Source organism: Seriola lalandi, unplaced genomic scaffold (assembly GCF_002814215.2).
Source record: "Seriola lalandi dorsalis isolate HSWRI2012SDOR001 ecotype SW California unplaced genomic scaffold, Sedor1 jcf7180002054570, whole genome shotgun sequence".
NCBI lineage: Eukaryota > Metazoa > Chordata > Actinopteri > Carangiformes > Carangidae > Seriola > Seriola lalandi.
The window spans coordinates 4,648,700-4,669,526 of NW_019525123.1; the positions used below are offsets into that span (position 1 = coordinate 4,648,700).

The 20,827-nt window shown below is 39.3% G+C and overlaps 2 protein-coding genes across 10 annotated transcripts; one reads left to right on the top strand and one right to left on the bottom strand.

Annotated features, from left to right (window-relative positions):
- Nucleotides 1-46: 46 nt before the first annotated feature.
- Nucleotides 47-17,412, top strand: mak (male germ cell-associated kinase). Of its 7 annotated transcripts, XM_023416878.2 has the most exons (17): nucleotides 47-956; nucleotides 2,825-3,029; nucleotides 3,109-3,246; nucleotides 4,509-4,563; nucleotides 5,078-5,199; nucleotides 6,312-6,394; nucleotides 7,218-7,350; nucleotides 7,545-7,716; nucleotides 10,262-10,429; nucleotides 11,503-11,766; nucleotides 12,021-12,229; nucleotides 12,900-13,039; nucleotides 13,928-14,074; nucleotides 14,836-14,934; nucleotides 15,627-15,746; nucleotides 16,291-16,386; nucleotides 16,591-17,412. In XM_023416878.2, the coding sequence occupies exons 3-17, from the start codon at nucleotides 3,146-3,148 to the stop codon at nucleotides 16,746-16,748; spliced, it is 2,067 nt and encodes a 688-aa protein (XP_023272646.1). In that variant the 5' UTR covers nucleotides 47-956; nucleotides 2,825-3,029; nucleotides 3,109-3,145; the 3' UTR covers nucleotides 16,749-17,412. The 7 variants fall into 7 exon arrangements, with proteins under 7 accessions (XP_023272646.1, XP_087032964.1, XP_023272650.1 ...); XM_087176838.1 differs by having other exon boundaries at nucleotides 2,825-3,246; XM_023416882.2 differs by lacking the exon at nucleotides 16,291-16,386 and having other exon boundaries at nucleotides 2,825-3,246.
- Nucleotides 17,413-17,446: 34 nt separating this feature from the next.
- On the bottom strand, nucleotides 17,447-19,667 carry LOC111662886 (transmembrane protein 14C-like). 3 transcript variants are annotated; one of them, XM_023416890.2, is made up of 5 exons: nucleotides 19,575-19,663; nucleotides 18,962-19,046; nucleotides 18,602-18,703; nucleotides 18,381-18,468; nucleotides 17,447-17,636 (listed from the first exon to the last, which is right to left on the bottom strand). In XM_023416890.2, the coding sequence occupies exons 2-5, from the start codon at nucleotides 19,035-19,037 to the stop codon at nucleotides 17,579-17,581; spliced, it is 324 nt and encodes a 107-aa protein (XP_023272658.1). In that variant the 5' UTR covers nucleotides 19,038-19,046; nucleotides 19,575-19,663; the 3' UTR covers nucleotides 17,447-17,578. The 3 variants fall into 3 exon arrangements, with proteins under 3 accessions (XP_023272658.1, XP_023272660.1, XP_087032967.1); XM_023416892.2 differs by having other exon boundaries at nucleotides 19,572-19,599; XM_087176841.1 differs by lacking the exon at nucleotides 17,447-17,636 and adding an exon at nucleotides 17,672-18,208 and having other exon boundaries at nucleotides 19,575-19,667.
- Nucleotides 19,668-20,827: the final 1,160 nt, after the last annotated feature.

Consider the following 20,827-nt stretch of genomic DNA (forward strand, 5'->3'; position numbering starts at 1 on the left):
CTAGGACAAGTTAAATAAAGGTGAGACTTATTCTTTGTTGGAAGTGTTGTCAAGCAATATTTATTTTACTGTTACAGGAGACACTATGGATGAGGGTCAACTGGTTGGGTTTGCTAATGTGCGTCTGAATAATCGCCCCACATCAGGTAAAAAGCGGCGCTTAACCTTTTCCCGGCTTTTTCTCTGGGAGGTTTGTGAACGCCTATAAAGCATTAGTCAGCTCTTATTTGTCAAGATATTTGTGACTGCCGAGCCGATTTACATGACATGACTCTGACTCTACATCAAAACATGTGCGCCGACAACAACTTGTAATTGTGTGTTCTCAGTTGTTCATTGGCCGAACAACCATAACACTACAGCACCATCCATTGGTACAGCACTTGAACTACCACAGACGAAAAACCATAACATTACAGCTCGAGGTATTGGTGTAGTACTTGAAATACCAGAGGTAGTAAACCGTAACACTACAGCTCCATCTTTTGGTATAACACGTGAACTACTGTCTCAGGTGGTAGGATGAAGAGCTCAAACTCTGCCACTGTCTCAGACATCCCAAACATTAGTGTTGTGAGTGCTGGAAAATTCGGGAGAAATATTTCAGTTTGACCAGCTGTGTGTTTGGAAGTAGCTATTCATCTTTGTGACTTTGAGTCTGAAATGGGCTGATAAATATTTTATAAATATTTATCGATACACTTCCGCAGTATCGATCACCGATCCCAAGGACAACAAGTCCCACAATACATTGCCCCCGCATGGATGCGCTACTTGTCACCTGGCAGCTTAAAAAAGCGTTTGTGTGTACGTTTCCATAGGGAGCAGTCACGCGCGCACACACGCTCCTTATGGTAAGAGCGAGGATTAAACACTACGAGAATTTTATCTGAAGAAAGCTGGTGTTATCAGCAGGCACAGACAACGGCCGAGACAAAGAACTACACCCTTAAATGGTGAGTTTAAAACTGAAAGAAAGAAGAAAAGGGGCGAAAGGCCGGTACGAAGTGGTTGAGGAACTGAACTGTCAAAGCTGAGATATTGACAAAAAATGTCAACTGTGTGTTTTTTTTTTTACTTTTACACAGCTTATTTTACAGTATTTTATCAATCAGAATATAATGTTTTTGTTTTATGGGTTGCTGTGGTTAAGTGGGATGTGTAGGCTATGTCAGTGGAGTTATGGAAAGCAAAGGGCACATTTTCTTTACCAAGACATTTCACATGATCAAATGTAACTGTTTCTTTTCCACTGTCAGGTTAGCGTCAACGTTTGTTTTCAATATAACTGACCTTGAACAGCTTCCTAATGTCATGTTGCCTGGGCAAATCTTAATTCCCTTCAAATCCCCCCACAGCAGCTTGCCATATGTGAAGGCTGAGTGCAGACCAGCAGTCCCCCTGGCCGGCCTCTCTCCTTGTCTTATAATTATTATCTGAGTGAGACTTGGATATCAAAAAGGTTTTTTTTTTTTTAGAAACATAACATTTGCAGTGGAAAAAAAGATGAATTGAGAAGTCTATATGCAGTCTGCAAAAATGACAACTAAATTTCTAATCTTAATTAAATTCACCCAATAGATGATTATCAGGAGTCATAGAGGTAAATCCAGTTTGGACATTCTCTTTTGATGGGAGTTCCTGGCCCCATCCAATGAAATAAACACTAATCTCATTTTGTTTAGCTGCCCTTGATTCACCTGCAACTGTATTTCCTTTATCCTAAATACAGCAGGTCAGAACTCAAGCAGACAGGTTCTACTTGCTTACCAGCCTTTACTAAAGTTTCATGAAAATAGCTCACAGATGGAATTCAAATCCTTACACCATAATACTCAAAGGCATTAGGCTTATATTGCTTAACATTTTGGTATGCATTTCATTATTATTTGAAACCAATATATCCATTAACCTTTCTTTATTAAAAAAAAATGCCTGGTTTTCCTTGGCATCTCCTCACCCGTCTGAATATACATGCAGTTTTTCAGTCAAGCCCTGCAGCTGCACACTTGACAATTGTTGTTTAACCAGCTCCACCTGTGTCAACTGGCTTGCTCTAGAGAAACTTTACGTGAGTCGATGAAGAAAGGAAGAGTTTTTCTCTTTTGGTCACAGTCTCACTTTTATAATATTTCATCACCAGAAAATGTTATTCAATAGTGCACAACTCACAATCACAATTAATGGGTTTATACCTGGAGGGTAGTTGAAATGGCCAATGCAACTATTGTTTTGTGGAATAAATTTGAGAACACTTTGCATTGATTTTATTTATGTAATTCTGCATGTACTATAAGAATGGGATGTATGCAACACCATATCTAAAAGCTGTAGTCTATAGATTTATTTTTAAGGGTGTTCCCTTATTTGCTTGTTATTGCTTCTCTGAAATTTAAAGAATCCTCATAGAGATTTATATGGCTGAATATACAATCCAACAGTGAGATCAGAGTTGCCTGTGGCGTCAATCAAATCCTCTTGCCAGGCAGGGGTGCTTGGGGAAGGTAGTGGATGTCGGTAAGCATGACAGTGATGTAACAACCTATTTACATCCCTGTTGGCCTAATCTGACCAGGGCTGCCTATGTCATCTCCCTTGGGTAGTTATGTTGGAGCCTCCTACTAGTGTAACACGCACCTACTACTCCTCATCAAGGAAAAAACAAGAAGTGGTTCTAGCTTGTCTTTGCCCTCAGATCACATAAGAATCCTGTTTTCAGGGGTAAGACAAATACCTTGTATTTTTTGTGTGATTTTGTGTATTTGTAGTTAAAATGATTGCGTCCGTTGCTGATGATGTTTTTTTCTTTCCTGTCACTGCAAAGGCTTGCAAAGGTGCAGTTTTGACTGTTGACTGATCTACATCAACAGGATCGGCCCTTTACAACAATGGATCAGTTTCTGCAAGATGAGTTTTGACTTTCAAGAATAGGTTAAACACTGGGACATATTGGCCAGATGAAAATTGCCCTAGGAAAGAACAGTTGAACTGTTCTTGAGAAGAGGCTGGTGAAACAAACATTTGTCAAGGTGAATAGAACAGGAAATTTGAAATACATTTTGATGAATGAATCAGAAGTGTGTTTCCACAACTTGTTTCACAAATTAGGAAAATCAAAAAGCTGATGAAACCATCTTAAGAGATAATGAATCGCTACACCACCCTGAAGCAGCTCGGTGATGGTACCTATGGCAGTGTGCTGATGGGGAGAAGCAATGAGTCTGGAGAACTGGTGGCTATAAAGAGGTGAGGATGATGATCATTAAAAACATTTCTTTTACTTTAAGATTTAAATATTGTCTCTATTGTCATTTTGAATATTGTGATATAGTTAAAGTGTCTTTCTTCAGTTTTAAAGGCTGCTTTACATTATAGTGATAAAATTCAGTCAACCTATTAAAAGTCATGTGTATATGAACAAGCTTGTTACTAATTTTGTCCATATTGTGTACCCTTAATTTATATTAAATATTGCATAAAAAGCATCAACAGTCACCCCCAGAATGTCTTCACAATATATATAGTGATGAATGGAAAAATGTGATGTTTGAATTTCCAAACTCACCTACAGAGAGTGTATTATGTCTTTATTTAAGTTTCCATATATACACTTAGAGAAGTGATTCTGCACTATATTTTAAATGTAGGTTAATTTTGTCTCAGCCTTTTTATACTAATGTGTATTTAATATTTACTACCTAACTAAACAGTTTTATAAGGCAGGTATGATAAATATTCAAAAACTTGAGCTTACTTAATGAATTATACTTTGCCTTGGATAAATATCATACTAAAGAAATTCAAAGTGATGTTTAGGACTGTGAACTACTGGTTTCCTGCCATCACCAAGGCAAACAAACTAGCTTCCATGCCTTTGTTTCAGCAGCATGGCAGCAGTGTTCAATAATAGATGAGAAACCGGGGAGATGTGTCCACTGGTTGATCATTTGGTTTCTGTGCAAGACAATACATGTGGTGACGGTGAAAAGGAGTGAAAGTAGAGGGTGTGTGTCAGGTTGCTGACATAGTGGAACGAACGAACGAAACTGGCGGGCACCCAGAGAGTAGAAAAAGATATGTGCACATTCTGTAACTCTTACATAATTCCACAGGGAGGTAACACTGATCAGGGTAGATAGGCTATGGTAAAGATTTCCCCATATACCGGCTGGGTACTTTTAATGAACATAGCAATGCAAACTGTGATAAGACTGACAACTTAAGGCATCATTGTGTCAACTGTGTCAAAAAACGATGGTGAAGTTTAGAATATCAATTTGTTTCACTTTACAATATATAACTTGCAGGTTTGCTCATGAAATGAAATGATCCGTAGAGACACCTCAAAAGAACTGAATTATTGATGTAGACACACAAAAGAATTTTGCAAAGATAGTGACAGCCCGTGCATTAGATGTAACAAACTGCATCATCATATCTTCTTTTTCTTTGAACATATAAACAGTTGATGTAGCTTTTCCTTTAATGGCTGTCTTTGTGTTTCAAAGGATGAAGAGGAAGTTTTATTCATGGGAAGAATGTATGAACCTCAGAGAAGTGAAGGTAAGGATGGTGATGCTTTGAGTAGGTTGTGGAACAGCTTGAAAAAACAGCACTCCCAGTGCCTGGCAACAGTGAGAGCCATAGGGTGAAAATTTGTTGCTGTGGGATGCAGCAATAATGCACAACAACTCTTTGAACACTATTGCCAGTCACAGTTGTCCAAAAAACTTATTTTGTGTATAGTCATTAAAATTTTTACAATCTAAATGTCAAACTCTCAAAAAAGGATCAAGAAGGATAATTCATTTTGTACACATTAGTAAAATTTGTCTCTTCATTTTACCTTTACCACCTGAAGCTTATACATAACTACAGTATCAGTTACTACATTACTCTCAGCTGTTTGACAGTATTCCTGCTCTCTGGCAATTTGTCTCTCTTTGCAATTTGTTAACATGGAATGCCATTACAGAACAAAGCTGTGCAATATCTCTGTTATAAACTTGTCATTAAATGTACATAAACCTGTTATTACATTACATGAGCACTGTCTTTCTTACCTGTGTCACACCAGTCACTGAAGAAGCTGAACCATGCGAATGTGGTGAAACTGAAGGAGGTCATCAGAGAGAACGATCACCTCTACTTTGTCTTTGAGTACATGAAGGAGAACCTCTACCAGCTTATGAAGGACAGGTAAGAAGTGAAATATCGCACTTTTTGATGCAACACAGTGGTCTACATTTATATCATTACCACAGCACATAGTTTCCATTTGTCAGTATCTGGCCAGGAGCTTTCCCATTGGGTCACAGGCCTGACGTGGCCAATTTGCCAACAAAAGCACACACTGAAAAGGATAGGATTCAATGGTTTCAGTTAACTATTTTATATATCTGATACCACATTATGCTCTCAAAAGTTTGCACTTACAAGGCTTCCCCTTGTACAGTGCTGCCAGCAGACTAACACTTTCTCTGGGAGAGGCCCTTGTGTTTTTTGCTAGTTTGGAAACCCCAGGTGTGCATTCTGCATGTATACACCTGGATTTGTTGTCTGGGAAAAGCAAAAAGCAGACCAATCATTGAAGCTGCTGATGTTTTACAGCTCATTAGTTTAGTAGTTAAATGTGGTTTTTTTTTTCTTTTTTTTTCTTTTCATGTATGCTTTATTTTTTAGCATAATTTTCCAGAGTAGAATATAAACAGTATGCTGTTTATGTAATGATGCTTCCACTAGCAAGTTCATGAGGATTCTATCAATTTTTATGTTTACAGAAAAAAGTTGTTCCCTGAGTCAGTGATAAGAAACATAAGCTTTCAGATATTACAAGGCCTGTCCTTTATTCACAAACATGGTAGGTGTACCGTGTTCTCTTCATGGCTTACAAATGCATGAGAGTGGTTGCATAATGCAAGATTCAACAAGAGTCAAAATAATGTGAGAACTTTAAACCTATGACATTTGGAATATTTCAACCAAAATCCTGAATCAGCAAAGTGGTGGTTAATTGATCAGAATCTTGTAGTTTGTGAACCCTCCACAACTGTCTCATGTAACTTTTTGGTCTGCATTTCTATAAGTAATGAATGTTTGGATACCTTGTATGTTGGGTTGCAAGTTTTCAAAATCTTACTGAAACTTATTTATACAAACATGTGCCATACATACCCATGCTTCCACACATGCAATAGAAGTGCATGCAACTTTTCTTCCCTCTAACTTTTAACTGCTTTTAACTGCTTTTCTTCAATTTATCATTTATCCCTATTTCCTTTCTTTTTCTGTCTCTTTGGTCTGCCAATTAGAGAGAATAAGATGTTCTCAGAGAATGAAATTAGGAACATCATGTTTCAAGTGCTATCTGGGTTGGCTTTTGTACATAAGCATGGTAAGAGGCTTTACTCTGTCTATCCTGTTGAATTCCTTGTTGAAAAAGTAGCTTGGCCTTTAGTGTGGGTGGTGTGTTTTGATATTGCAAAAAGTCAGTGTGAACCTCAGATAGACCAATAATAGTGTATATTGCATGTGCAAATATGCTTGTTTTATTGTTTATGGTGTGGTAATGCATTAGGTTAGATATACTGTATTTTATAGAGATATAATATACAACTATATTTGTTTATGACATCAAATACTGTAGCTCCTTGAGGTCTACTTGATTCATCAAGAGTAATTTACTTTAATTTTACTTAAAAGAATGATGGGATTGAGCTCCCAGGTCTCTTCATGAATAGAATTTGGATCTACAATTCACCTTCATATGCAACTATTTTGCATTGGCAAAATAGATTTTTATAATGTCACCTGGACTATCTTTTTCTTAAAAGTATCACAAATAAAGTTATTATCTAGTGTACCTCCAAAATGCACTGTCAGTGTGTGACAGCTGAAGTACTGTACATTCAAGGTTTGTCATCTAAAATAACTGGGTTAAGGTTAGGCCAAGGTTAAAGAAGCAATGTGGCCCTGGCTGTAAATAATGAAAATGTTGTTGTGAAATACTTACGCAGTGAATACACAGGCCTTCAAACCTGTTGCTGTTCCAGGCAAAGGCAAATATAAACCCATTCACCGGCTCCTCAGTTTTTTGTGCAGTTCTGTCTGAAATTTGTACAGCATTTGCACTAAATGTAAAATGCTACTGCACAGTAATTGTGTATTATTGCAATTTGAGTTCAATGACTAAAAGCTTGATATTAACTATTGTACAGGTTTCTTTCATCGAGACATGAAGCCAGAGAATCTGCTGTGCATGGGTCCAGAACTGGTCAAAATAGCAGACTTTGGACTGGCCAGAGAGATTCGCTCCAAACCTCCTTACACAGATTACGTATCAACCAGATGGTGAGAGGAGTTTCTAGACATCAATAGCCATCAAAAATGAAAAGGAATGCCTATGCTTCAATTACAGTGTGTTAGAGCAAGCAAGAGAGCTTCATCCTTGTAAAATTCACATTGTGATATGCTTTTATGGTCATTGGGCCATACAGCTTGAGTTTTTGTTTATTTAAGTACTGTATTGTATTTTCTCTTTCAAGGTATCGAGCTCCAGAGGTCCTGCTCAGGTCATCGACCTACAGCTCTCCGATTGACCTGTGGGCTGTGGGCTGCATTATGGCTGAACTCTACACACTCAGACCTCTTTTCCCCGGGAACAGTGAAGTGGATGAGATCTTTAAGATCTGCCAAGTCCTGGGCACTGTCAAAAAAGTGAGAAGAAACTGAATGGAGAGGTGGAAATGCTTGACTAGTCAGGTTTTTAATTAATGATTTTCTCAATGACAGGAATAAATATATATTTAGAGTAAATGTGTTGATCAGAAAAAGTGCATAAGTAGGCTAGAAGCAGTGTTCCTCTCTCTGTGGTGTAAAGCAGCTTAAGCATACTCCATGCTCAACAGGGTGCCACTTCATTTCAAAGGCTTTCCCCAAATCCATCACTATTGACTCTGATTGCAAAGCAGAAATCCTTTAGAGCCTTTTTTGGTATGACCAGGTACATTGGTCATGGGTGCGTGTGCTTTGAGGCTCTGGGTTTATTTTTGTATAAGAGAGGTCTAATGTAGGGTTATACATTTTTATGATGCGTTTCATAATTACATCAGAGCCTCTTTCATCAAATTAGTTGTTGGTGCTGAACAGATGTGTTAAGGTGGTGTTGGATTAATTATTAGGGCCCGAGCACTGACGAGTGGTGAGGTGCGAGGACCCTCGAGCATTGACTAGGGGTGCGGTGCGAGGACCCTATTGTAATTCGTTTGTTTATTATTATTCCTGAAAGAAAATGACATTTTTGAGAACTTTCCCATGCTCAAAAACTCATGAAACTTTGCACATGCGTCAGGTCTGGTGTAAAGTTCAATATTTTATAGGTTTCCCCCATGGTCGTGGGCAAAATGTCTGAATAGCACCACCTAGTAATTTTTAAAAATTTAGCCCCCGCTCTGTGTTTCAGATACATACACGAAAATCGGTAGTCACACGCATCATGCCAAGCCTCACAAAAAAACTCTCATGGACCCATACCCTAAACCAAACAGGCAGTGAGTGTTTCTGTGTTAATCAGGACCTGTTGTATTTCATGTTAAATAAAAGAATGAAAGGACCTAACATTATGCAGATCCATATAGTCAGGATATGCCAGAATAATAATATGTAGAATCCCTATGGCCCCTGACTTTGCAGATTAAATTTATTTTCTTCTAACGAGTAAGAGTTGTAGCAGAGAGTAACAGTTAATGGAGAATCCGATTGTGACAGTTTGCATGGACATTGACTGTATCGTGGTCTTGTGCAGAAAGTTAATGTGCAATTTTGGTGCCGTTTTTGCAATTTGGGGGTCACGTACTTTAACGAACTCCTACTAGGGAATTCATCTGATCAACATGATGATGGGTGACTCTCATCTCAAGACCTTTATGAAGTTAAATTGCAAAGCTTTTGCGTTTTTGTTGGAGGACCCACCTGCAGCGGAAGTGGAGGAAGTGGCTTTATGTCCATGACATAATGTCCAATTTCATTGATGGTTTATCCTCATCTTCTGACTGAGCAATGCTACACTTAAGAGCTTTTGAGTTTTCGTCAAAGGACACGCCCGTTGCGGTGTTGCGAAATTTCGATAATTCACCATGAAAATTCAACTCACTCTCATTCCAACACACATGTTCCAAACTGCCCCCAAACCTTATAGGTTTGACAAGAGACCCACCCTGAACACATCTACATGCTCATATTTGGTAATATTCATAGCGCCACCTCATGGTAATATGCAGAATTTTGAAAAAGGAAGTGGTTATAACTCATAACATACTTTTCCCAATCTTCTCCAGAAGTGGTCACAGTATGCTGTACACCTAGATGAGGCCTACCTGTTAAAATTGTGAGTTTCCGCTGAAAGGTGTGGAATCCATAGTACATTACATTTTGAAGTGTGATGTCCTCTGATCTGGCTGGGCTTTTACACACGCCTGCTTGTTGCATGGTCTCTGCCATCACCAGGTGGACGTATTTTAGTCTCACATTGTAGACATCTGCATAGTAATATTAATAGTCACAGCGCCACCTACTGGAAACGGGACTTAATTCTTGTGTGACAATCATTTAACTTACATGACATTTTCAGTCTAAGGTATGACACAGACCCTCATGTGTGCCTATTGCGTGGTCTCTAGCTCCACCAAGTACACACAATTAAGAATGCATAAAAAATGCTTTAAACCTTTTCTGCTGCTGCACGGTCTGTGCAATAAGTCTTGGCCAGTGAGCGCGGTGTACGGCAGTCATGTGCGACCACTTCAAATGGTGCACTGTGAGCCCCCCCCCCCCGAGGTGCACAGGAGTGCGAGTTCATCACTGCTTGCAGCTTTAATTCTGTATTATTATACATGATTTACACGCAGGAGGTGTTTGTCATGTACTATTAAAGGGCAAAATGACACAAAAATATTCAATCTAGACATGCAATATGGTCCATGAACTTTCACACCACCCACCATTTAATACATTTGATTGAAATGTTCTACAGTGCAGAATAAGTTATTTGTTTTATTGAAACAATGATTGCCTATAGTCCCATATGCTCATGTAACCATGCAAATGATACATGTGCCTTTTTAAAACTTTCAAAAAGTAATATAAAACATTTTCAAGTCTGAATTATAAACACTGGCAAAACAAAATATACTGTGTCAATCTCTATTTCAATCTGATTAATGAATATAATAATATGTAATCATCTGATTTTCTCACCCATTAGATGGATTGGCCAGAGGGCTACCAACTAGCTTCTGCTATGAACTTTCGCTTCCCACAGTGTGTGCCGACCCACCTAAAGACGCTGATCCCAAATGCTAGCAACGAGGCTATCACCCTGATGAAGGACCTGCTGCAGTGGGACCCCAAAAAAAGACCCACTGCCATACTGGTAGGCAAGACTGAGCCTCAAAGTCTGGATATGACAGTCAAGGCTTTATTTGTCATGTCTGTCCAATGTAAATGCCCTTTATTGGGAGTGGAAGTATTCTATATTTTAAGTATATTAACATGTAACAGTCAATGTCAAGCTTATAAAAAATGCATAGGCACTATATCTTATCATTCCTTATAACCAGCCATCGTGATAATTTATAAACTTGTGCTTGTGAAGATAACTTTCAATTATCTTTTTAAAACATAGTATACCTGTCCTCAGAATGAATTTTCATTACAGTGCAGCATTCACCACTGTATGAAGATGCAAAAACCCCTGTGTGTGTGTGTGTGTGCTCCATGTCACGTATAGCGACTATGCATATGATACTAAACACGTGATGGTTACATAAGTCCCTCATTAAACTGAGATCCTGCTATGTTGCTGTTAAGAAAACCCTCCATTGTGTCAGCTTTGCTTGTTTACACTGAGTCAAACAAAGCCAGCATAATGTCGCCCCTGTGTGTGATTTTTAGAAAGCATGCCAGCATTTGCATAACGCAACAGCACCAGTGTCTGTCCCGCAATACCGGCTACCTCTTTTACACAGACATAGATCTGGCCCTGTGACTACCTCTTTTGCTGGCTTAAAGGTTGAACAACATGTCGACCTTGAGTAGGAAACCTTTCCAGAGCTGACAATGCTTTTCCATTCTCCTCTTACAAAGCTCCCAGGTGTAGGGTGCACATCTAATTTTAGCATTTTCTTGCTTCTTGTCAAACGTAGAAGGTAAACATACATTATATAGTAATGGAATAACTGCACTGCTTATTAGTCATTATAACATGCTCCTGGTTTCAAGTTATTATATTTGTTTTGTGTCTATCAGGATGGCATGTGCATTAAACCTCCCTGCAGGTTTTAGCCTAAAAAATTACACAATGGTTTGATTCATATTGTTTGTATGTACAGGATTTCGATACATCTTTGATTCTTGTGTTATGGAGTTTATAAAAGCTTGATAACAATCGTCACAGAATATTTGGAATAACAGAATAGCAATCTGTATTCCTTTCTCTCTGGCTAGGCCCTGCGTTACCCGTACTTCCAGGTAGGCCAAGTACTGGGGCCTCGTCCTCAAAGCCAGGAGGTCAAGAAAGTCCAAGCCGGGCCAGTGGCCCAGAAGCAGTTCTCAGGGCCCAGGACTGATCCCCAGCAGTTTTCCTCTGATTCCAAAGCCTCCACACCCTCATTGAGAAATCATCAGCAGCAGCTGCAGCATCATCATCAGCCTCTTCAGCAGATCCCCCTGCCCCAAGTTGAGAGCAAACCAGGAGGTGTCAGCCATGCAGTGAGTGTTTCTGTGCAAATCAGGACCTGTTGTATTTCATGTTAAATGAAAGAATAAAAGGACCTAACATTATGCAGATCCATACAGTCAGGATATGCCAGAATAATAATATGTAGAATCCCTATGGCCCCTGACTTTGCAGATTAGATTTATTTTCTTCTAAGGAGTAAGAGTTGTAGCAGAGAGTTACAGTAAATGGAGAATCTGATTGTGACAGTTTGCCTGGACATTGACTGTATCGTGGTCTTGTGCAGAAAGCAGCATTGCTGGGCAGCGAGAACAATGTTGGTGGCGGTTCGATGGGGATACTGAAGAGCAGTCGTCGTCGCTGGGGCCAGACAGTGGCCAAGACCTTAGATAGCTGGGAGGAATCCGACCATTCAGAACCCACCGCTTCCAACTCCAAGAAACCTAGCCTGGGGGACGCAGAGGAGGAGAGAAGCCCTAAGGAACACCACTCACAGTAAGTGCTGTAAAGAACCAGTGTTTAGGATTTAGGGGGAGCTATTGCCAGAAATAGAATATAATATTCATATCTATGTTTTCATTAGTGTTTAATGACCTGAAACAAAGAATTGTTGTGTTTTCGTTAGCTTAGAATGAGCCCTTCATATCTACATAGGCAGCGGGTCCTCTTCAGAGCATGTCATGTTGCAACTGCATGTTTCTACAGTAGCCCAGAATGGGCGAGCCAAACACTGGTTCTGCAGCGGGCCTTTCATGTTTAATGCTACCTGAGGGCCACCGAAGGTTCTCCTATATGCTTTTAAAGGGAGGGGTGAGGGGAGTGGTATTCAGTTGGTGCCACCAGATCCTACACATTTTCCTTTAACAAAACTGGATTGGCAGTTTCACATTGTTAGATTTATCTGTTTCATGCATCATGCATTATTTGAATTGTTAATTGTTTATCTGATTTTGAAGCATTCTATCATTATCATATAATTATCATATAAAAGTTTACTATATGTATATGCAATATTTTTGGCCCTATCTAAATTATTTAATACATTTTAAACCCATTACACAGATAGGAGTAAGACTCGCATTCAAGACTTATTGTGATTTGTGATTTAAAAAAAACAAGGTCCTTTTTGGACGCAGACCTTTAAGTGTCTGGTTTCTGTTTTCAGGCCCAAGGAGCAGAAACCTTTGTATACCTTCAGCACAGTCACCAAGCTACCCAACAATGTTAAGACGGGCCAGATAGACCAAAATCTTCCAGGATCTGCTGCGCGGCAGCACTATCTCAGCCAGTCACGGTACTTGCCTGGTAAGACAACATGCAAGCCAATCAAGTCATTTTTATCAAATAACAGCAATTTTGTTTTATGGCAAAAAAATGTATTTATAAGGCTTGTTTTTATGCCTCCATGCTGGATGCAGCCAGGGCCAGAGGCATTATGTTTTTGGGTTATATGTCTGTCCGTCCCATTCTCATGAACGAGATATCTGAGTAACGCCTCAAGGGAATTTCGTCTAATTTAGCACAAACTTTTACTTGGATTCAAAGTTGGACTTAGATTAGATTTTGGTGGTCAAACTTCAAAGTCAAGGTCACCTCACATTCTTGTGAGTGTGATATATCAAGAACGGGAGAGAATTTCATTACGTCTGGCACAAACATTCACTTGGACATGAAAACACAACACATGAATTCATACACTAATTATGACACACTTCAATTCAAATGTCTGATAGGATAAAATGATGAATGATGATGAACTAATGACATTTTATATCCAAATGCTCCAAACTCAATGTCACTGTGACATCATAATCTGCAAAAATACTTCTACCTGAGTTACAGCATTGAATAATGGCCAGGAGAGATTGTGACTATACTCCTTGTAATTTGGCTGGTTGGCGGAGCCATACAACCATGAGGTGGTAATTTTTTAATTCTTTGAACGGCTCACCAGCTGTTCTTTCACTCAGATGCTCTCTAATTGTGTGATGAAGGCCCTTGCTGCTATTTTGAGATTTATCTTAGTGAATTACCACACATCCTACACATCATCCTCATATCAAGTAAAAACAATGAAGCGTTGTTGCATTTACATGGGGTCAAAAGAGTCAATCTGTTTCATTAGGCACAGCAAGGCAGTTTTAGTATTTGTACCCTTGATTTTTTTCATCACATTATTTCTGTTGCTTTAAGGGTTAATTGGAAAAAATCAGACGTCCTCTGGAGGTAAGGAGCTGAGTGGTATGACGCTGCGGGATCTGTGGGAGAACTCCTCAAACACTGTAAACAAACCACTTGCTCCTATTGGTGGAGGATTATCTGTCACCAGAACTAATGCTGGTAAGCACTGCTGATATCTAATGTAGAGGTGTTTGATGGAGTGTGCAGTGGAGGGGTCTTGAGTTTCAGGAGTTCACAAACATGTTAAAGAAATCAAAGACAATCTATAACTATATAACTATAGCTAACACATTATGTTTGACAACAAAATTACAATAAACCCAGTTCTTCAGTGATGTAAATAATGACTACATGGCGACTTGTGTAAACCTGGCAACTGTCAGTGTCATCTACTGTTACATAACAGGAGGCTGTCTTCTTTGCAACACAAAAGCTCTAAATGATAATGATGCAGCTAATGTCTCCTGAGCAGTGTTAGGAGTTAGCCTAAGTGTCTGCGAATTTAGAGATGGGAGACCTCTAAAGATCATTTGTCATGTAGACAGACACACAATATGGCTCCCCGCTGTGCTCCCTGCTTCCCTTTCTGCTTCTGTGTCTTTCTTTCACCTTGTCTCTCCCTCCCTATGGCTTATTCATGAGATTAAGACTGTCAGTATAAGATCAAGTGTTTAAAACTGCACCCCCTGCTCATTTGTCCCATCCCACGTCATTTACACACGCACACACACACCCCAATGTTTGTTTTGATTCTACTCACCTCTTACTCATGAATATAGTTTTTCATTCATCAAGAAATATTTAGCCAAGATGCAACTTCATTTGTGCTAACCTGATATTTGTTTTCTTGTCTTCTCATCCAATTCTATTTTTTTTCTCCTTCTTTTTCTCTGATTGCATGCTCTGATTCAACTTTTTAGCTGTGAGAGTAGAAGAGAATACCTCTAAGTCTGTGGATAACCCACCAGAGAAAACTGTTGTTAAAGAAAGAATACTGGAGAAAATTGATCTCTCCAAAGGTACTTAATTGAAACCACTCCATGTGAACTGTTTTGCTGTGTTTTACACATGAAAGCAATGGTATAAATTTAGATATCTGATACCTCTTGAGGCCTCCTGAAATCTCTTTTGTGTAAAAAACTTGTTAGCTGTTGTAAGAATAGATATGAGGCTAAAATGAGATAAACTAACAACCAGCATGGCGGCTGATGCAACGAGCTTCAGGTATTCAGCCATCGACTTAACATGTGAAAGGAGCCGGCTGCTAAAGGCTCTGCAGGAGACAAGGTTGTAAATACACAGTTTAACCTGAGAACTAAGAACTCCAGTTGCTAAATAGATGGTACATTGCACTACAACCACAACACCTTCACCATCTGTGACTGCTGGTGAATCAGATTGATGTAGTCACATGAGAAGTTGAATGACTTGAATCACTTAGCCTTATTCATCTGTTTGGGTCCTTTGTAGTTTTTGCATATGCAGTAGCTACTACTACACACAATCTCACAAATTATTAACAATATCAGTGTGTGTGAGACCTATTTTATTAGATTTTCATTTGTATGTTTTTGTGTTTTTCAATGATACACATTATTTTAACTTATGTTAAGTTGACTGGAAGCCCATGCTTGGTAGGTACCAGAAGGGTGTCACAAAAAAATACCCCAAAAAATACAGACCCATGCGCTATGTCATTCTTCTTTTTTAGGGAACTTTGTAAGCACCAAGTACAACCTCTCTGGTGGTTACATCCCATCATTCCAAAAGAAAGAGGTGGGCTCAGTGGGGCAGAGGATCCAGCTTGCTCCTTTGGCTGGGCAGCACACAAGTAAGGAATTAATTCATTTATGAAAAGCCAACAAAATGATTCTAGATACATTATCTCAGAGCAGCTTGAATTTTCAGTTATTAAGTTAAGTCAATACAATTTCCCTCCTATCTGAAACAAAAGGTTGCACTGCTCCTCAATTCTTACTCTTTTTTCTTTTTTTTTTTTTTAGTATATATTTTTGGGCTTTTGTGCCTTTATTGGACAGGATAGTAGAGAGAGACAGGAAATGGGGAGGCAGAGAGAGGGGGAATGACATGCAGTAAGGGCCGTCCGATGCGGGACTTGAAGCGGGGCCAACTGCAGCGAGGACTGTAGCCTCTGCACATGGGCGCCTGCTTAGACCACTTCGCCACACGATGCCCCACTCAAATCGTACTCTTAAGAGAATACTTTCTGTAGTCTGTAAACATAGCTGCTCCCTGCATGATTGTCCTGTTCTTGACCATTGTGCCTTTTCTGTATTCATTTTCCACTTTCTCAATTGCAGTATTTACATTTTCATTCACTGTTACTACTTTCTCCTCTTTCTTAACTCTTTCAGTCAATCTTTCTTCTTCTCCTGATAATAAAAAAGACAAACCAAAAGCTGCAAAGCCCAAGCCCATATCCAACTCATCTTTGAGTGAAACCAATGAAGGTATTTTAATTGTCTCATGTAGGTTTTTTGTGTTGTTATTTTATGGTCTTAGCTTTAATCATTGTTGACATTTTAGAATTGAAAAAAAGCTGTCCTTCATTGTTTACTATTGAATATATTGCATTGAATATATGAACGAAGACAGACCTGGTATACTGTACATATTGGTGACAGACAAACTGACCAACTGGCATGTTCCTCCAGATTACGAAGGCTGGAAGAGGAGGAGAGACGGGACTCAGATGAAGGGGAGCTACTCGGCTCTGGGGAAAGCCTCTGGGAATCTCCTGACCAGAGCTCCCACCGTACAGCCCGTCCACGGCAGGGTGGACTGGACATCCAAGTATGGTGGAAATCGGTAGTTCAGTGAAAAAGGTCCAACAACTTCTGCTTGTTGGGCACGGTTCTCATAGATACACAACTTTGGCTGGAAAAATTAATCCTGAGCAGACCACATTTAAACTCAAATCTGGAGGAAATATATTAATGCTGTATTTTTCCTGAGACAAACTACATCGACTACACATTTATACTGAGACATTTCTCATAATGTTTATGCATGTAAGACCACCTTTACATGTGCATGGAATCTCTGTTTGGAGATTAAGGATGCCATGATGCTAAACCAACACTGTCTGCAAGACAATCCCACTGTATTCCAGAAGGATGCCGTGTGAGCCAATTCTACTGTTAGTGTTATACTGCTTGAATACTCTGAGTAGAATTTAAATGTAGCATAGCTTCTTTTTTAAACTCTAGTTTAGTTTTATTGTCAAATATTGTTTCACTACCCATTCGCAAAACAATAACAGCCTTTTATCAGCTGTTCCTGTTCTGCTGCATTCTCTCTGCTTTCTTCCACCATAGTGTAGGTGACTGATACAAACATCTTCAATGTAATGGCTACAGGAAGGATTACATCAACTCTCTCTGAATATTGTAAAGCAACTGCAAATATCTTTGTGTTATACAATGCATAAACTGAACATTTTGTAAAAGTTTTATACAAATAAATATTGAATTTCACAGTGGATTCATTCAAGAAAGGACAAGACAGCTGTTCCTATTATATAAACGTACTATATTTCAGCCTCATACTTTCAAAAATGACATTAATGTTCAACAGTAAATGACAAGTTGACGGGTTGCTCTTCAAACAGAAGATACGATACACATCAGAATCTTCACTCCATCAGGACTTGTGGGGTTTCTGGAACAATGCCACACCAAGCTTCCCCACCATCAGGAGACTGGAACGAGATAACAGACTTACACAGCGCTGGAAGTTGTATCACCACCAAAACAGGTACTTCCTTTTTTGGTGGTGATACAACTTACAGCGCTGTATCACCATCAAAAAAGGAAGTATTCAGGCCCCTTAAATTTTTTCACATTTTGTTATGTTGCAGCCTTAGGCTAAAATTGTTTAAATAAAAATTTCCCGCATCAATCTACACACAATATCCAATAATGACAAAGTGAAACAAAATTTTTAGAATTTTCTTTAGCAAATTTACAAAAGGGAAAAACTGAAATACCACATTGACATACGTATTCAGACACTTTTCATGGCACTTGAAATTTAGCTCAGGTGCCAACCATTTCTCTTGATTTAAAATGTTTCTACACCTTGATTGGAGTCCACATGTGTTAAAGGAACAACCTGTGGTAAATTTAATTGACTGGGCATGATTTGGAAAGGCACACACCTGTCTATATAAGGGCTCACAGCTGTCAATGCATATCGGAGCAAAAACCATGCCATGAAGAATAAGGGACTGCCTGCAAAGCTCAGAGACAGGCCTGTGTCTATGTCAATAGGCTGCAATATAAAATGAGAGAAAAGTGAATGGATGTGAACACTTTCTGAATGTGCTGTATTTGCTTCCAAAGAGCTAACGTCCTGTTAGTCATCCATCATTAAGATCATTGTTACATCACCCAGAATACAGTATGTTCCGCGTGCAACATCACTTCAGTCATATGAACAATACCTTGCTCCAGCCATCAAGCCAGCTGGCATGAACTTCCTGGATCCATAGAACCTCTTTCCCATTACACCAGTTAGAGCTCCTGATGTAGCTGGAAGACAGCATGTGACATATTGGTTAATGTTGGAAAATGAAGGATGGATTATGACCATCACAAAACACTGACACTCTTATTCAGAAACTCTTTATCCCATTTACACACACACAGAAAACAAAGTACCAACCGAGGGACACCCAAACGTTATTGGGGTCATTGGAGATCTGGTAAGCACCAAAACCTGCAAAGCCCCCGAAGAGAAGACCAGCAGCCAGGGACGGGACGCTGCCTGAAAGAAACAACACACAGCAGGTTAACACCTGCACTTGACATCCACAGCACTGAGGAGTATCTATAAACAGGTGTGTAAATTTTATATAGCAAACAAATTTAATTTACATGGGCAGGGCAAATTTTCATCCAACAAGACTGAGTTTATCATCCTAATTTTACTTAGAAAACTAAAATATATTTGCCGCCAGAGATCAGGAAAAGCAGGTTTAACTTTAAACTTTCACAGCAGTTTCCCATTTAACACAACACATACCTGCTTTCACGTAACCAATAACTCCGCCAGATGCGATTAGGGCTGCGTATCCATATCCTACCCAATCCACAGACATGTTGGACACCTGTCAGGGCCACAGCGTGTGAATGATTGAACTAACACATTTAAGCTACTGCACCGTAATCGCTGAATGCCGACGGCTTCCTGTTGGAAATCTAATATTACTGACAGAGCACAGAGTGTGTACGCAGTCACTGGCTAAATACCTTAAAGGACTGTCTGAGTGCTGTTATAGAAAAGTAGCTGAGCCAATAGGAGAATCGAGAAATTTTCCCGCTGACACTCAGCACTCGACTGTTTCTGATCAGAAATCGTTACATTGTGGCCCCACAGAGAGTGTGTGTCTGTCTGCTTTAGTAGATAAGACGAACTGCTTTACAGAGCCTTGGCAATGAGCACCACAAGCATGAACTAGCATCACTGTTGTTACAGCACACGCAGGGCTTACACGAAATGTTACAGAATATAAGCCGCTGAATCCACTGGAATGATAAAATCAAGGACTATACGTCATTGTTTGTATAAAAGTTAGAGCTTTAGACAAGTTAGAATAACAAATATGAAACTCAACACAAATACAGCTACATACGACCTTGCTCTTGCTGCTTCTCCTCTGTCACTAGGAACGACAGCCTGTTTTCCGCCGAGCACAAATGAGTGGTGCACAATTCATACGGCCGGATGCCCGATGGGAAATGTAGGCCCTGGTTCCCGAGAGGCGGAGTCTCTAATACCAGTCAGAACATATTATATATTATATATATATATGTACACACACACACACACACACACACACACACACACACACACGTATATATATATATATATATATATATAGCCCAATACATAATATGTATAATAATACCCCATAGAATATGTATAGGCTATATAGTCTAGCCTATAATTTATTATAGAATTCTATTCCATAATAAGCCCAAATCTTATACGTCTTTATGTTCATCTTTTCTGAGAGAAAACAACAGGAGCAATTGAGAGTAGTAATAGACAGTGTGGTGTAGGCCTGTGTAGCCTAAGATTAATGATGAATGTCTGACATACTGACGATTTTTTATATGTAATTTAACACTGTCTCCTCCTAAGACTGACCAGGTGACAGTGTCCCTGAGAAAAGCTTCCCCATCTTTCCCCACAATGTCGTGCGTTGTACCACACACCACCACTTGAAAAGAAACATCCAATAATCCTCATTCATGAGGACTGTTGTTGATTCATATTCTCTTATAAAATATTCTGTAGGAGTGGAATAGAGGAGAGCCCTATTTATAAAAAAGGCAGTCTTGCCACCTTATGTGCCAACTTTTGAATGTATAGAGGCCTCAGTTTACTGAGAACTCCTAGAACAACTTCAAAGACCGGTAACAGGCCTCCGCCACAGAACAGGAACTAGCTTTATTATGTTCGACCACAAGATGGCACTCCAGGATTAGATTATGCTGTGTTTAAACACATACCCCCAACATCTCCAAGCCTTCACTTGATTTGATTTTTTACCCCTCTTTTCTTTTTTCTTTTCTTTTCTTTTCTTTTCTTTTCTTTTCTTTTCTTTTCTTTCTTTTCTTTCTTTTTTGTCCTCAGTGCCTTCCAAATGTATTTTATTTTACACTCAGATAAATTGTCTGCACAGAAGCAGGACTGGAGCCGTGTGGGGTCATCAGACTGCCATGTAGCCTAAATGTGCAGGTTTAGTCTTAGAAGTGTGTTTAATGGTCATGAGTGATAGGTGGATGAGAGTCAACAAGACGTCTTCACCAAACCCAATATCACAGTCTATTGAAGTTTTGGTGAAATTATAAACATTTCTGACATTTTTCTGAATTCTGACCG

Excerpts from the sequence above, each read along its gene's own strand:
- mak (XM_087176838.1), top strand. The coding sequence starts at position 3,146 with ATGAATCGCTACACCACCCTGAAGCAGCTCGGTGATGGTACCTATGGC. Across the intron at positions 3,247-4,508 it reads GAACTGGTGGCTATAAAGAG|GATGAAGAGGAAGTTTTATT; the intron begins GTGAGGATGATG and ends TGTGTTTCAAAG. Across the intron at positions 14,075-14,835 it reads TGTCACCAGAACTAATGCTG|CTGTGAGAGTAGAAGAGAAT; the intron begins GTAAGCACTGCT and ends TCAACTTTTTAG.
- LOC111662886 (XM_023416890.2), bottom strand. The coding sequence starts at position 19,037 with ATGTCTGTGGATTGGGTAGGATATGGATACGCAGCCCTAATCGCATCT. Across the intron at positions 18,704-18,961 it reads TATTGGTTACGTGAAAGCAG|GCAGCGTCCCGTCCCTGGCT; the intron begins GTATGTGTTGTG and ends TGTTTCTTTCAG. Across the intron at positions 17,637-18,380 it reads GGCTTGATGGCTGGAGCAAG|TCTCCTGATGGTGGGGAAGC; the intron begins GTATTGTTCATA and ends ATCTCGTTCCAG.